Consider the following 17,368-nt stretch of genomic DNA (forward strand, 5'->3'; position numbering starts at 1 on the left):
AAGAAACTGAAACGAAAAGTATGAGTGGGAAAAAAGACTATGCAAAATTAGTTGATTCGATGGCTGAGTCCCAAGGTTGAGGAGTTCCCCATCATTGGGTCTCAGTCTTCGTCTCCTAAGCCCCCCCACGACAACAACGGGCAAAGGATTGGGGGGGCAATGAAATAATGCAAAACACCCTTTCCAAAAGTCAAGGAAAAGGGTAAACAGGTGAGATAGGTAGGACTAATAACTGACTCCTTAGTGATTAAGCACTTGTAGAGCCATCTATGTGTAAATACAATAAATAACCTTGTATTACAGTGGGCATGGTATGTATTCTTGCCATACATACCGGTTAGGTTAAATGCATATTTCTCAGGTTGAGCTCTGATAATAATAATGATTTAAAATTATATAATATATAAAAAGTCCATAATTCTTTTTAGATTTACTTTTAATATTGGCCATTCATTGGATACAATTATTTTAGGATATTTACAAACTGTACAACATTTCTGAAGCCTTTTTTTTCGTTTCAAGTGAATTTCAAAGCTTAAATCATCTTCCTAGTGAGTAAATAGGATATTAACCAGAATAATTCTTAACTTAATGGAATAATGTAATGATAATAATAATAATGTACGGCATACTTTAGGGATTGTGTAAGAAATGGAACAGAAGTACACATACATTTTATGTGTGTACTGACCTATTGCTGCCTGGAACAATATGTCATTATAATAATATTAATGGCAGAATATTTCCAAAAATAATGGAAAACAGTAAACAGGTAAGATAGGTGGGACTAGTAATTAACTCCTTGGTGACTCAGCACTAATGGATCCATAAATGTGTAAATACAATAAGCTAACAAATAAACTCACAGTGAGAATGGTATGCACATACATGCCATCCTGGTGGCATAAACTGTTCTCCACTCGACACACATTTATACATATTTTAATTATAATTTTTTTTTCAAACCAAATACAGCTTACATAGTTCTCTCCTTGAGTGAGTACTTATTTGTACTAATGTTAATATGAGAACGTGCTGAACTAACAACTCACAAAATCATGTAATGAAATAAAAATTCTTACGAACTGTAAGATATTTTAAAAATATCATCACTATATAATGTGAATACAGATCTTTTAAAAATTCAATATAAAAGTGAGAAACTAGACTGACCAGAGAAGTATATTATGCAACAGTCACTTTGAAATAAGAAAATATATACAGTATCCGTAAAAAAATGTTTTGTTGAGAGATCCCTGAGCCCATTTGGCTTTCTTTAGGTATGTAGAATTATGCCAATATCTTTACTCATTTCATGAAAGATTGATGTACATGAAACAGGTTATTGCAAAAATCAACATTTTCAATTAACTTGTGATGACACACACTTGATAAAAAGAAAACAAGAGATAACACTTATAAAATGATGCCATTGATTTCCTATTCTAGTAATTATAGGACTATCAGAAACTATATTAAAGTTAAGTCCATATCATTAGTGCTACATATTTTTTGGAGGGCTTTTACATATTTTGGTTATATTTGGCAAAAATATTACTTTGTTGTCTCACACTAGTTAAATTAATAATAATAAACTTATGAGAAGTTTTCATGATATGGCCATCAGTGTTAGAGAGATACATGAATGTTATTCACCCAAAACATATCACAGATATATGTGGAAAATACATTATACTCTTAATGTAGATAAATCATCTTTCTTTAATTTGAACTAGACTAGACTCTAAGCTTAAATAATGTAACTAGAAACTACAATATTTAACAATTTCCCTTCAGTGAAAGTTGCTTCATCACACTAAAGGCTGTTCATCATCATCTGTTTCAACATCATTACCAAAAACTATCGGCCCATTAATGACATCATCATCACCATCATTTGTATCTTGCAGTAGAGACTGAGCTTCAGCTAATGTTCCTGATTCTTGGCCTGTTGTTGCACGCTCAGCTTTCCTATAAATAAAAGGAAAAGTCTTTTAATGTACAGATTGAAGTGGAGAATAATGTACACAAATGCCCATAACTTTAGATATCCAGGGCTACAGATACTATTATTCTGGAAGACCAAAAAGAGAAAGAAGCTGTGGGGAGGCAAGGACTAATGGTAGGGTGAAAGGAGGGAGGGAGGGAGGGGGTAGGGTGAAAGGAGGGAAGGAGGGGGAAAGGGTGAAAGGATTGAGGGAGGGTGGTAGGGTGAAGGGAGGGTGGTAGGGTGAAGGGAGGGAGGGAGGGAGGACAAAAAAAAGAGGGATGAGAGGATGTGTGGTGGGAAGGAGAGGAAGATGAGAAGATGAAGGCAAAGAGAAAGAAAAGGCAAAGAGAAACATTAAGAAAAAAAGCAACACTAATAAATTTCAATTTCACTACTCACAATGAATTATCATTTCCTAAGCACCAACAAGGCTCACGGTATACAAATATTTATATAATATGCATATTTATATATCACATAATTATAACTTCTTGTTTGTGCAGGCAAACTTCTTCATGAATATAACCAGACACAAGTTCTTATCACTTAATCACATAATATCAACCTATACATATAAGTGCCTTTGACACTCATTGTGCAGGTCTGCAATTATTATTACAGTTTCATTGAACTATTAAAACCTTGGTGCTAGGAGACATTTGCAAAGCTATTTTTAACAAATGCTGTGGAACATTTCTGAATGCTTTTATACCATGTTTTATAAGCAAAATAAATGTGTCAAACCAAATGAATGTGAAATGTAGGTGAGGAAGTGGTTGGTCTCAAAAGTGTTGGGGCTGGAGGAGGTGGGGATGAATGGCTCCTCCTAGTGTTTTTCTTGCCAGCTCGAATTTAAGACAAACCCTGCTGTGGGAAGTGGGTATGCTTACCGATACTCAACACTAAACAGTTAATCAAGTAAGAATCCATTTTACATATGAGACAGACAGACACATACACACACACACACACACACACACACACACACACACACACACACACACACACACACACACACACACACACACACACACACACACACACACAAAAAAAAAATATATATATATATATATGAAAGCATAGTATTTTTTTTTTTCTGAAGAATGAAAAATGGACAAATTAAGACATCAGTATAAACTTTAATGTTATTACAGCTATGCAGATTATGAAAGAACTACTGCTCTGGCTGAATACACAAGGTTATAGAACTAAATAAATAATAAAAAAAAAAAAATCAATATACAAAGCTTAAGCAGGGAGGTTAATGTTCTTGCAGGTTTTGGATATACAACATATCATTTTGTATAATATCTAACCTGAAACCTACAAAAGAGTATGATGAAGTACTATAGTTTATGAAATGAGGATATTCAAAACAAGTCCTTTAATTTTTTAAGATAAATGGTCAAAGACTCTGTTATTTTTTTTTTTTTTATATCAAAGTCAGAATTTATTTTTATGGCTTGAAAAGTCCATCCCTGAAATTCAGGATGAAGTATACAAGGTAGAATTATATAAAAATGGTGATCTGATAAAAAACGTCATATTGAACTATGGTAAAGCATAATAGCAAAAAGGGGTTAGGAATTAGTTCATGATAAAGTTACGGGGTAGTATGGTAGTGAAAGGCTAGAGAGAGGGTGAACTGATGAGGTATACAAGGTAAGGGTTGTTAAAAGGGTGAGGAGTTAAGGGGTGAGGACAATTAGATCAAATGGAGGATATTTATGCATATGAGGAAGGAAAATAAGTTGTCTAAGAAAAAGGTAGAGGATACTGAGAGTATGTCCAATAGGTTGGGAGGTCAGGGAAGTGAGAATAAGTGAGGGGACAGGATAAGTAGGATATGCGGGACTAAAAGAGAAACTTTACATGAGTGGCATAGAGGTGGATCAGATTGTGACATGAGATAAGAATGTGTGAAGCAAGTGTGTCCAATGCATAGATGGGCAAGAGCAGTAACTTTTAAAATAAATAGATATGATTTCTCTTAAACCTTCTAAAGACTGATGCAGCAATGCAGATCCCTACTTCTAATGGGACAGACACATCTGAGTGAGCTGATCAAATTCCAGGTCATATTACCTGGTTTGTAAACCAATTTATATCTGTTCATACAGTTGAGGTATTACATCAATGCCATAAAATTATATTTTATGTTAAGACATTAATGTATACTGTATATAAATATTTTTCAAAAATCCTTCAGCATAGAAACAAGAGAATATAATGAAACTGAGAGTACTAATAATAGAGTAACCAAACCACAACAAAAATGACAGACCAATACTTAGTTAAATGCTGTATTATCTGCTCTTTATTACCAACATATCAGTATAATCATTGCCCGTGAACTATTTATTGTTGTAATGATATTCAATAAAACTATGCAGGTGACAACTAGTATTAACAGTACTGATACAAAGGCAAGGACATGTATATGTACTTATATGTATATGGGCTTATCCCATGTTACAAAAGATATTTAGGGGACCCTCAATGAGTGCCCTCTCTTCAGGAATCCTCAATTTACAGTATTACATGAGACCAATGGAATCTTGACACTTTGGAGCAGCTGGAATAACATTTTTTGTGAGGGTTGGCATAAACAAAAATAACTGCTTTCATGTGAAATAAGTTATCATGCTTATTCTGCACAGATAATGCTATTACTTTATCAAACTATTCATAATTAATTTAAAACTTGTAAAAACACAAATATAATTTTGAACACCAGCCTAGCATTCTGTGCAGATGAAAAATCATAATGATATGACTTAAATAGTGCACAGAAAGGCTTCATAGAATTCACTGATGAAATAATAGTTCCAACAACAATCTGTGATTTGCAAGTTATTAATATTTTGAAATCTTGAACTAAAACATGAAACAAATAAATAAATTGCAATTGACAAGTTCCTGTAGGTTTGCTTATCTGTTGATGCAATATGCCCAACTTAGGGTCCTTGTACTCTATGGGGTACACTGCCTTGTGCCATTGGTTCTAAGGGGTACTAGGAGAGATCATGAATATACATATGTTTAAATTTAGCCTTACATATACTTATATTCACACAATGTATTCAGCATAAAAACTTCACTACTAACACATTTTTCACTTTATATATCTAGAAAACATAATATAAAATAATAAAAAAGAACAAGAGAGGAGAGTACAGTAGATTTGATAATGTTTTTATATTACTTTCATTATACAAAATAATTAATTGGCCATCATTCACATCAAATGTATCCTTAAGCTGTGAGAAACTGCAAGTATCCCTGACAGAAGTTTTCAATGTCATTCTGACAAGAGTAAAATCTTATCAGAGTAGAATAATGTGCTGTACTTGGTTGACTGAAATTATAAAAGGCACATCTACCTACAGGTGTGCATGACAGAGAGGAGCAGGACAGAACTGCCCCATGAACAAAGGTAGCTAGAACATTCTAGCATGCTGCTAAGCCTATGAAAAAAAATGGCATGGAAACCCCTTAAATGACCACAGAGGTGAAGATATGGGGCAAGCAAAAGAAAAAATAAATCACCATGGACAAATGGCTTACACTGATGCACACTCTGCCACGCTCCCAAGCATGTCCATATTTCTAAAAATAAGGCCACAGAACTAATGTTAAAACTAAAAGTAATAAATAAATCAATAAATATATATAATAAATATATATAATATATATAATATATATATATTATATATATAATATAAAAAAAAATATATATATATATAATATATATAAAATGTATATATATAATATATAATATATATAATATATACTATATATAATATATAATATATACATAATACACTATATATAATATATAATATATACATAATACACTATATATAATATATAATATATACATAATACATATACAATATGTATATATACACATAATATATATACATAATATACATACATAATACATATATATATATATATATATATATATATATATATATATATATATATATATGTATATACATGTACGTATATATATGTATATATACACAAATATATATGAATATATGTATTTATACACAAATATATATGCGTATATGTATATATACACAAATATATATGCATATATGTATATATACACAAGTATATATATGCGTATATCTATATATACACAAATATATATATATATGCATATATGTATTTATACACAAATATACATGCATATATGTATATATACACAAAAATATATGCATATATGTATATATACACAAATATATATGCATATATGTATATATATACATATATATGTATATATATGTGTATATATATATACATATATATATACATATATATATACACACATATGTATCTATATATATATATATTTATATATTATATATGTGTAATAGTATTATGGAACTAAATAAGTTGAAAGTGGTAGGTGGTGGAAGTAATAGTAGTAGTAGAAGTAGTAGTAGAAGTAGTAGTAGTAGTAGTAGTAGTAGTAGTAGTAGTAGTAGAAGTAGTAGTAGTGGTGGTAGTAGTGGTAGTAGTAATGGTAGTAGTGGTAGTAGTAGTGGTAGTAGTAGTGGTAGTGGTAGTAGAAGTGGTAGTGGTAGTAGTAGTGGTAGTAGTAATGGTGGTAGTAGTGGTGGAAGTAGTGGTGGTAGTAGTAGTGGTGGAAGTAGTGGTGGTAGTAGTAGTGGTGGAAGTAGTGGTGGTAGTAGTAGTGGTGGTAGTAATAGTGGTGGAAGTAGTGGTGGTAGTAATAGTGGTGGAAGTAGTGGTGGTAGTAGTAGTAGTGGTGGAAGTAGTGGTGGTAGTAGTAGTGGTGGAAGTAGTGGTGGTAGTAGTAGTGGTGGTAGTGGTGGAAGTAGTGGTGGAAGTAGTAGTGGAAGTAGTGGTGGTGGAAGTAGTAGTGGTGGAAGTAGTAGTGGTGGAAGTAGTGGTGGTGGAAGTAGTAGTGGTTGAAGTAGTAGTGGTGGAAGTAGTAGTGGTGAAAGTAGTAGTGGTGAAAGTAGTGGTGGAAGTAGTAGTGGTTGAAGTAGTGGTGGTAGTAGTAGTGGTGGAAGTAGTAGTGGTGGAAGTAGTGGTGGAAGTAGTAGTGGTGGAAGTAGTGGTGGTAGTAGTAGTGGTGGAAGTAGTGGAGGAAGTAGTAGTGGTGGAAGTAGAGGTGGTAGTAGTAGTGGTGGGAGTAGTGGTGGTAGTAGTAGTGGTGGAAGTAGTAGTGGTGGAAGTAGTAGTGGTAGAAGTAGTAGTGGTGGAAGTAGTAGTGGTTGAAGTAGCATTGGTGGAAGTAGTATTGGTGGAAGTAGTGGTGGTAGTAGTAGTAGTGGAAGTAGTAGTGGTGGAAGTAGTAGTGGTGGAAGTAGTAGTGGTGGAAGTAGTGGTGGTGGAATTAGTGGTGGTAGAAGTAGTGGTGGAAGTAGTAGTGGTGGAAGTAGTGGTGGTGGAAGTAGTGGTGGAAGTAGTGGTGGTGGAAGTAGTGGTGGTGGAAGTAGTGGTGGTGGAAGTAGTGGTGGTGGAAGTAGTGGTGGAAGTAGTAGTGGTGGAAGTAGTGGTGGTGGAAGTAGTGGTGGTGGAAGTAGTGGTGGTGGAAGTAGTGGTGGTAGTAGTAGTGGTGGTAGTAGTGGTGGTGGAAGTAGTGGTGGTGGAAGTAGTGGTGGTAGTAGTAGTGGTGGAAGTAGTGGTGGTGGTAGTAGTGGTGGTGGAAGTAGTGGTGGTGGAAGTAGTGGTGGTAGTAGTAGTGGTGGAAGTAGTAGTGGTGGTAGTAGTAGTGGTGGAAGTAGTGGTGGAAGTAGTGGTGGTAGTAGTAGTGGTGGAAGTAGTGGTGGAAGTAGTAGTGGTGGTAGTAGTGGTAGTAGTAGTGGTGGAAGTAGTGGTGGAAGTAGTAGTGGTGGTAGTAGTAGTGGTGGAAGTAGTGGTGGAAGTAGTAGTGGTGGTAGTAGTAGTGGTGGTGGAAGTAGTGGTAGTAGTAGTGGTGGTAGTAGTGGTAGTAGTAGTGGTGGAAGTAGTAGTGGTGGAAGTAGTAGTGGTGGAAGTAGTAGTGGTGGAAGTAGTGGTGGTGGAAGTAATGGTGGTAGTAGTAGTGGTGGAAGTAGTGGTGGAAGTAGTAGTGGTGGTAGTAGTAGTGGTGGTAGTAGTAGTGGTGGTAGTAGTGGTGGTAGTAGTAGTGGTAGAAGTAGTGGTAATAGTAGTGGTGGAAGTAGTAGTGGTGGAAGTAGTGGTGGAAGTAGTGGTGGAAGTAGTAGTGGTGGTAGTAGTAGTGGTGGAAGTAGTGGTGGTGGTGGTAGTAGTAGAAGTGGCAGTAGTAGTAGAAGTAGTATTAGTAATAATAGTATTAGTAATATTAGAAGTAGTAGTAGGTAGTACTAAAAAGTAGTACTCGGAGGTGCATCAGTTCGTTATCAAGGTAAAAACAGGAAATGTAATAAATACAAAAACATATATAAATACAACAAAGGCAATTACACAAGTAATAATAAAACCAATGTAAAACATAGTAAAACAAAGCAAAACACAACATCATTCCTGAGAAATAAAGCAGATATTCTAATGATACTGCAGTACCCACTGGTGTAGTATGTGATCATCAAACTTAATTACCAGTATACAACATTACAGTGTCAAAGCTCCATCCACAGCAATACATGCACTTGTTTCAGCTATGACAAACCAGGCTGATTTTACTTGAAATTTACCTTTTGAGTATATTTGGTACCTTTTCAGACATCTCCAAAGGCAAGGGTACAACTCTATAGAAAAATATATATCTTTAAACATTTGCCAATGGGACATGATGACATTAAAATATGTGGAGAAGGAGACAGAGAGCAGATTGAGGGGAGGGGTGTATAAATGATTTTTAAGCTGAAGGAGTTATAGAGGGAAGGAGGAAGAGAGGTGGGAGGGAGAGAGAGAAAGAGAGGTAAGAGGGAAGGAGGGAAGGAGGGAAGGAGAGAGGGAGGGAGGGAGGGAGGGAGGGAAGGAGGGAGAGAAAGAGAGGCGGGAGGATGGGATAGAGGAAGGAGGGAAGGAGAGGAGGGAAGGAGGGAAGGAGGGAGGGAGGGAAGGAGGGAGGGAAGGAATGGGGGAGGGAGGAAGGGTAGAGAGGACAAGAAGTTGAAGGGAGGGCAGAAAGGAACAGATGTGGGAGGGAGGGAGGGAGGGAGGGAGGGTGAGAAAGGAGGACAGGATTAGGAAAAAGAAAGAAAGAGGAGAGAAAATGAGATGAAAAAAAGACTGCAAGGACTAAGAAAAGACAAAGAGAAAATAAGAGAGAGAAGAGAAAAAGAAGACAGAAGAAGTGGAAGAAAAAAGTGAAGAACAGTGAAAAAGGAGAGGAGAGAAAAGAATAAAGAAGAAGAGAGAGAAAGAGAAGAGAAGAGAAGAGAAGAGAAGAGAAGAGAAGGAAAGGAAGGAGGAAGGAAGGAGGAAGGAAGGAGGAAGGAAGGAGGAAGGAAGGAGGAAGAAAGGAGGAAGAAAGGAGGAAGATGGAGTTAGAGGGAGGGCAGAGTAGTTAGTGGAAAAAAGAGAAGAGAAATTGAAAAGAGGGGAGAAAAGAAGAAAAGGGGAGAAAGGGAGAAGAGGAAACAAAATGAAGTAAGACTGAGAGGAGAGAGACAAAAGAGATGATGAGAAAGAAAAAGAGAAAGAAAGAAAGAAAGGAGAGAGAGAGAGAGAGAGAGAGAGCTGGCAAGTTTGGTGTTGCAATTAAATCATCCAACCTGACAGACACATAGTAGTACATATAATTTTATGTCATATAAACAATGTGTTTGTTTATAATTAATTTTTCTAGTTTCTATTAATCATACCATGTTCTTCATTAACTCAATTATCTCAAATCCCCAAAAATCCATCAACCATGTACTGCCTGTCCATGGCTGATGGATTTTTTTTCTCTGACCACCAATGTCAAATACATGCCACTTCCTCAACACATCCCAATTTTAATTTCTGAAATGTATAACCTAATGTACTGATCACTATCACTATCACACATACACACACACACACACACACAAATATAAATATATATATATATATATATATATATACATATAATCATATATAATTATATATATAAAATTATATATATATATATTTTATATATAATTATATATACAATTATAATTATATATATAATTATAATTATATATATAATTATAATTATATATATAATTATAATTAATTATATATAATTATATATAATTATATATATAATTATAATTATATATATAATTATAAATATAATTATAATTATATATAATTATAATTATATATAATTATAATTATAATTATATATAATTATAATTATATATATAATTATATATATAATTATATATATATAATTATATATATACTATATATTGATATATTGATATATTCATATTTTCATTTAACCCAATGCCGTCGGGGAAAATGAACAAAAAATGGGGAAAATGCTGTGCCCATTTTCTATATTTTTTGTGAAATGTCTGCTCATAGATGGCTTTGCTAGTGCTTAGCCACAAAGGAGTCAATTAATAGACCTTGTGACCATACGTGATTTGAATTGGCGGGAAAAACGTGTTTTTTACTAGTGCTATGGATATCGATGGTGTTATTTTTATTATAAACATTATAATTATTATAATGTTTTTTAATATTAGTAACAGCAAAATAAGATAATGTAAAATATTTCGTAAATCAAAGAAAAGGGTGAACGGGCGAGACGGGCAGTACTCCTAACTGGCTCATTGGTGACTTAGTACAAGTATAGCCATCTATGTGTATAAACAATCAAACAAGTACTAACAGTGGGCAAAGCACGTGTCTACCCGTCGTACCCGTCGGCAAGGGGTTAATTATATTTATATCTTTATACATTTTTTTCTATTTTTAACTTACATGCCAAATACCAAACAGTATAAGGAATCTCCAAATTCAACGAAGAAACAAATTTTACTTACTTTCCTAGGTTGAGTGCATCAAGCACGGTATCTGGTAGGTCAGTGTTTAGTGTTTCTGGCATTACGACGTTCAGAAGGCCAGCAATGAAGGACAAACCACCAAAAACTATCATTGGTAAAGGAATGTAAATCTCGGCCTGGAATAAGGACATATACATTAAGAGAAAACACATGATTTTGTAATATAATAGCACAACATCACCCAAATTCAAACAAGGATATGAAAATAAAACTATGAAAAAAAGGTATCAGTCATGAAAACCATAATTTCATGCTATTTTTATCAATCTCAAAATTCACTCACTAAATCTGACGAGAAGGGAGCTAACATTGCCCCAAAACGGGCAGCTGTTGAAGATAAGCCCACAACTGTGCTGCGAACATTTGTCGGGAAAATTTCTGAAGTAAAGACATAAATAATGCCAAAGGAACAGGTAATGCAGCACTTCCCAAGCAGGGCAGGAATTAGTACATTTACTTTTCCAGTCTCTGAAAAATAAAATAAATACTTTTAACAACTTTGCTAATCTTGAGTTTTTCCTTAGTATCCTCAACACACATTTGAAAGATGAAGAAGAAGAAGAAGAAGAAGGAGGAGAAGAAGAAGGAGAAGAAGAAGGAGAAGAAGGAGGAGAAGAAGAAGAAAAAGAAGAAGAAAAAGAAGAAGAAAAAGAAGAAGAAGAAAAAGAAGAAGAAAAAAAAGAAAAAGAAAAGAAGAAGAAAAAGAAAAGAAGAAAAAAAGGAGAAGAAAAAGAAAAAAAGAAGAAAATGAAAAGAAGAAGAAGAAGAAAAGAAGAGAAGAAGAAGAAAAAGAAAAGAAGAAGAAGAAAAAGAAAGAAGAACAAAAAGAAGATGCAGAATCACAAAACTGATGTCAAACACAAAGCTGTGCTCTAAATACATTTCACAAGTAGCTGGAAATATAGCTTTGAATTAATTGTCACACACCGTCCTTTGAATTCTAATGTATGTTTGGTTCTTTGCCCTATAAATATAGGATCCAATGAATGGAGTCAGGTACATGAATTTTGTGACAGCAATATGGTAGACAATAATCCTAGGACTACAAATACCATAGCTTTAACCCTTGCAAATCAATTAAATAATGCTAATTATAGAAATGATATTATTTGATGAAAACACCGAAAGTTATCAAGAGTATAAATTATAAGGTATGGAAAAACTGTAAACAAAAGGCAATTGACCCTCAGCAAAATGTAGCCTTGAATATGAATGGCTCTGGAATACATCACACTTGTAGACATATTAAAATCCAAAGGCAATACTTCAAGATTTTCTAATATTCAAAAAAATAACTACAATCGTCTTGACCTCGTTTCATAATGAAGATGAATGAACCTACCTTCAGCAAAGCCACTGCCAGCACAGAAAATTCCAGCCAGAATCAGGGAGCTTGCCAGGGAGCCTCGCCTTCCCCATTTACACATACCTAGCCATGCTAATGTGTAACCTAAAAAATAAATAAAAAAAAATCAATAAAAAAGAAAAAGGGAAATGCATTACCTGTTCCTTTGGCATTATTTGTTTTTACTTCAGAAATTCAGAAATAAACAAAAGAAAAAAATACAGAAGAGTATTTAATGTATAATCTTACACTTTCCTTTGGGTGAATGTTGGAATGGAAGATTCACAATTTAATATTTGATTTGACATACTCATTCTACTTACAAAAATGTATCTATACTTCACAATACATGCCTGGAACTTCCACAAGGGCAATTAAAATGAAGTTTAAATATGGTCCATAGCTGGTGTCACTGGTGCTTAGACTGGAAGCATTCAAACTGATGCCATAATATACCAGAGTAGTCACAACCCTGTAAAAAGACAAAGAGACATAAGGTGATAATAAAATCATTCTTCATAATTACCAAATATTGTAATATTCCTATATATACAAAATTATAGTATCAGTATCATAACTAAGTGAAATTTCCTCAGTTCTACACAAAATCCTTTTATCTTCCTAGGTTACATCAATGCACATGCAACCATACACCTATGCACATACACTCCTACATATGCATGAACATAATCACTTAAACAGACATACATTTATTAACTGTACATTACAGTACAGAATCAAGCCATTATAGAATAAAAAGGCTAAGATGTTAAGATCTTACAAATTAACTAAATTCTATATTTCTTACATTTCATTGCCATATGCATGTATGCAAATAAGAAATATCCTGAACAACTGTGTCTTACTTCAAGCAGTGTATTATGCACCTATACTGTGTTATGTATACATGTACAAAGATAGAATCTTTAATTTCTATAATTTGATTATTTTAAAACAGTATGGTCAATCCACTGACTTACCATATGAAAAACATGGAGAACATTCTTACACAAAGAAGAGGTGTTTTAAACAAATCTAGTAGAGTGGGCTGATTTCTCATCTTCTCAATAGCAGTCCCATCTTCTTCTCCTGAATTTTCTTCTTCGCTTTCCTGGAAAGAAAGTAAGCAGATCTACATAAATTCACTTTGTATAATACTTAAGCATCAAAAAAGCAGAGAGGATTATTATTTTACATAAAGAAAAAAAACAGAAAAGAATGAACTATCAGCAGAACCTGCTGTCCACAATTAACAGAGTGATACAACATAAAAAACTTTATATTCAACCATTGATAGTTATTCCTCTGGATTTTTCCAGTATATATTCAAATAATTAACCCTTACCATTTTTTCTAATTGCACTGAGACCTACATACCCGCATTAAATGAAGTGGCAAATCCTTGCCATTCCCCTTTGCTATTTTCTGCAAAACAGAGTAAGCCTTTTCTGTTTTTCCTTGAACTAATAGCCATCGGGGAGATTCTGGAATAAACCTAAAAAAGCAGAAGAAAAAAGTATTATTTGCTTTACTCTTTTACTGCATGAAAAACAAATAAATAAAAATTCCCTATCATTTTAACAAAAAAAAATTTTTTTTGAGTGCTCTCAATTTCCTGATTGCCTTCAAAATGTGAAACTTTAAATGCAAATTGACTAGTCAAGGCATTATAATACCATGAACCAGGAAGAATCAAAGAGGGTCTCACACACACACACACACACACACACACACACACATACACACACACACACACACACACACACACACACACACACACACACACACACACACACACACACACACACACACACACACACAAACACAAACACAAACACAAACACAAATACAAACACAAACACAAACACAAACACAAACACAAACACACATATATCTTACCATTTATAAAATATAAAACAGGCAGCTGGGGCAGATATCACAAGCTGGATCATTCTCCAATCTCGAATCCAGAGAGCCACCAGCCCCAGGAGCACTTCTCCAAGTGCAAAGAAGTACTCCCCAATTATACCACACATTACACGATAATTTGCTCCTACGCATTCCATTCCTGAGGGATAAAGAGGCAGAGAAAAGAAATTAAACCATATAATCTTTATCCTGTAGTCATTTTAAATTCCCCAAATCATATTACTGAAATATCCAAAATGAATAAATCTTGAAGTGCTCTTGTTCATATGCTGAATATTGATCAATATAAGCGAATAAAGTTCTGTAACACACATCAAATCAATATGCATAACTGCTTATGCACCCATTCATATAACATACTTATTTCTACATTTATGACAATAATGAAAAAAAAAGAAAGAGAAAAAAAACAATAAGAAATGCCATTAGAAATAAAATAATATAAAATAATACAAGAAAAGAAGGAAAAACAAACAAAAAAAAAAACAATAAACTGGAAAATACCTTAAAAAGTAAATGTAAAAAAAATCATCAATCACTACATCTAAATCATGCTAACAGGTTAAATCTAAAATGACATGTGATGTATACACAGGGATAATAATCAATCATGAACAGCAAGGGCACAGTACTGGTTGTGCATTTTTTTTTTTTTTTTTTCCAGGTTAATTAAAAAAATGTTTTTGGTGATAATTCCTCAAAGACTTGTTAGCATAAAAATTGAAATTGTTAATTCCAAGGATTAATCAATTCTATGCAAAGGCATCTGTCAAAATTCCTTAGTCTGCTTATATGAAAAGGTAATCTTACTTAAACCATAAAAAAAAGGGTGAAAAAAACTCCCTTTAGAAAAAAAAAAAAAAAGGTACTAACCTAGCACAAAAGACGTCTGAAAGACTGCAGTTGCCATCATTGCATTTAAGAATCGCATAACATTAAACACCCTTAAGCTGGTGACCAAGGCTGTGATTACACCGGAGACCACCATGCAAACGAGCCCAATTAAGATTGTCAGCATGCGTCCAATTCTGGAGACAATTCACAAAAATTAAAATATTATAAAACTTATTCTAATGGACAAAACATAAAAAGCAGCAAAGAAATGAACTAAAGACAGTAAAAGTAAATAAATAAACAGTGTATGAAAAAATTAAAGAAATAAAAAATAACTATTTTGAGACAGGTAATATGCATGAAAAAGGATTTACCTAAACATTGTCTTCTGTCTTTTATATACATACAAAGAAGATCTAATGAATGATTATGAAACAAGTAAAGAACACATAAAAAAAATCAAGATGTAATAACACTGATTACTATTAATCCATTTGTTAAGCAATACAGCAATTATATAGACTTTATAAAAGACTCAATGAAAATGTGACCAAAATCATTTATCTACTATCAGTAATGCAAAATGCTGAAAATTCTTCATGATTGATGGCTCTTTTCACTGTTATCTCAATATATCTGCAACAATCCTGATAACAAGAAAAAAAAAATTGTTCTCTTGTCTTTTTATCTATACCTTAGCCTACCTGACACATTTTTAACCATAAACATCATAACACATAAACCTAACCTTCGGGGTCAAAGTGGGGGATCTGTCTTTATTGATGATACTAATGCATTCAATAAATATTCTACTTTGTCTACTTTAAATTTCATCAATGTAGATTTCTACGGAGCTTGATTTTTATTAACACCATTAATAAAAATAATTCCATATTTGCTTAGGGTTTAATATCACAGCTAAAATAAATATATTGCTTAAATAATAAAAACAAATTCCAAATTTCAGACCACTGAATGTTCTTGTTGGCACCAAAAGGGATTTTAGAAAAGGAATTGGACAATGATGATCAACTCACCTATCAGCAATGAAACCAAAGATGAATGCCCCAGCCAGAACTCCACTGAAGTATACTGTCTGTGCCATATTTGCTTCCCAAGCATCATGACAGGTAAGGTTAAACTGTTAAGAACAGGGTAGGTATAAGCACATTGGATTTCATGCATGTAAAGGGACATATAATACGCAACCCAAGACATTTTCAGATTTTTTTTTTTTTTTTTGTTCTAACACCCATACCAAGAAAGAATGTGATTTTTGTTTTCTTTGTAGGTATCAAGTTGTGTCAATAAGCATTCAATAAGCATATTCTTCTATTGGGTTAATATATGCATTAACCCTATGAGAATGGCTTTTAACCATGCCAAATCAAACCACACATAGGGCACTGCATGTAGTCAGCCACAAGTGAGAAATCATAAGCATGAGAAGCATATGTTTTCCCACAGTTTATGCTTTTAGAAGCAGTATATATGATCCTTAAATAAATAAAAATATTGTGTAGCATGTATAATTTAGAGCATGTATAATTTACCTGCTCTAAATTATACATGCTACACAATATTTTTTTTTTATTTAAGGATCATATATACTGCATCTAAAATATATACTGCACCTAAAAGCATAAACTGTGGGAAAACATACGCTTCTCATGCTTATGATTTCTCACTTGTGGTTGACTACATGCAGTGCCCTGTGTGTGGTTTGATTTGGCATGGTTAAAAGCCATTCTCATAGGGTTAATGCATTGATATATGGCAAGGATTAAATTATCTAGTTAAGTTAATAAGTACAGTGAATATATAATCATGTTAATAAAAATCTAAGGGAAGGTAAGCAACGAAGCAGTTATATAGACAAACTGATTCTCTCTTGGAGTACAGAGGAAGCAAAATGTTCAGTCAACAAATTTCTTTTGACATATAGCAAAGGAAAAGAAGGGAAAGCTAACACACTAAAAAACTGCATGAACTAAATAAATCTGAATGTTTTTAATGTTGGAAATAAAATTACTCTACTGTATTCCACCAAAAATGCAAGTAGGGTCATTCTTAAGAGACATCAGACAACCAGAAAACAATCAATATCCATCACAGTCTTTATTGCAAGAATAAACTTTCATAGGAACCCATAGAAATCTTGTTGAGTGAGATACTAGTGACATATTGTCATCAGTAGTTTCTAAATGCATACTTAGTTGCACAAGGCAGAGAGCTTAATTTTTGTAATTTTGGCCATGACTTAGAAAAATAGAAAAGTGTCTGTTCAGACATCTTGTTATTAAAAAAAGAGGAATA

At 33.5% G+C, this 17,368-nt stretch overlaps 1 protein-coding gene across 1 annotated transcript in view; it reads right to left on the reverse strand.

Annotated features, from left to right (window-relative positions):
- Positions 1-418: 418 nt before the first annotated feature.
- Positions 419-17,368, reverse strand: part of LOC125029044 (organic cation transporter protein-like) — a 28,737-nt gene continuing 11,787 nt past the window's right edge. Inside the window, exons 4-13 of the mRNA XM_047618782.1 lie at positions 16,090-16,193; positions 15,092-15,246; positions 14,189-14,357; positions 13,667-13,784; positions 13,270-13,400; positions 12,643-12,761; positions 12,287-12,394; positions 11,228-11,412; positions 10,924-11,060; positions 419-1,971 (exon numbers count right to left, since the gene is read on the reverse strand). Of these exons, the coding sequence (XP_047474738.1) occupies positions 1,812-1,971; positions 10,924-11,060; positions 11,228-11,412; positions 12,287-12,394; positions 12,643-12,761; positions 13,270-13,400; positions 13,667-13,784; positions 14,189-14,357; positions 15,092-15,246; positions 16,090-16,193 (1,386 nt within the window). The 3' untranslated portion in view covers positions 419-1,811. The remainder of the gene's footprint in view (positions 1,972-10,923; positions 11,061-11,227; positions 11,413-12,286; positions 12,395-12,642; positions 12,762-13,269; positions 13,401-13,666; positions 13,785-14,188; positions 14,358-15,091; positions 15,247-16,089; positions 16,194-17,368) is intronic.

This window comes from Penaeus chinensis, chromosome 9 (assembly GCF_019202785.1).
Source record: "Penaeus chinensis breed Huanghai No. 1 chromosome 9, ASM1920278v2, whole genome shotgun sequence".
Lineage (NCBI taxonomy): Eukaryota > Metazoa > Arthropoda > Malacostraca > Decapoda > Penaeidae > Penaeus > Penaeus chinensis.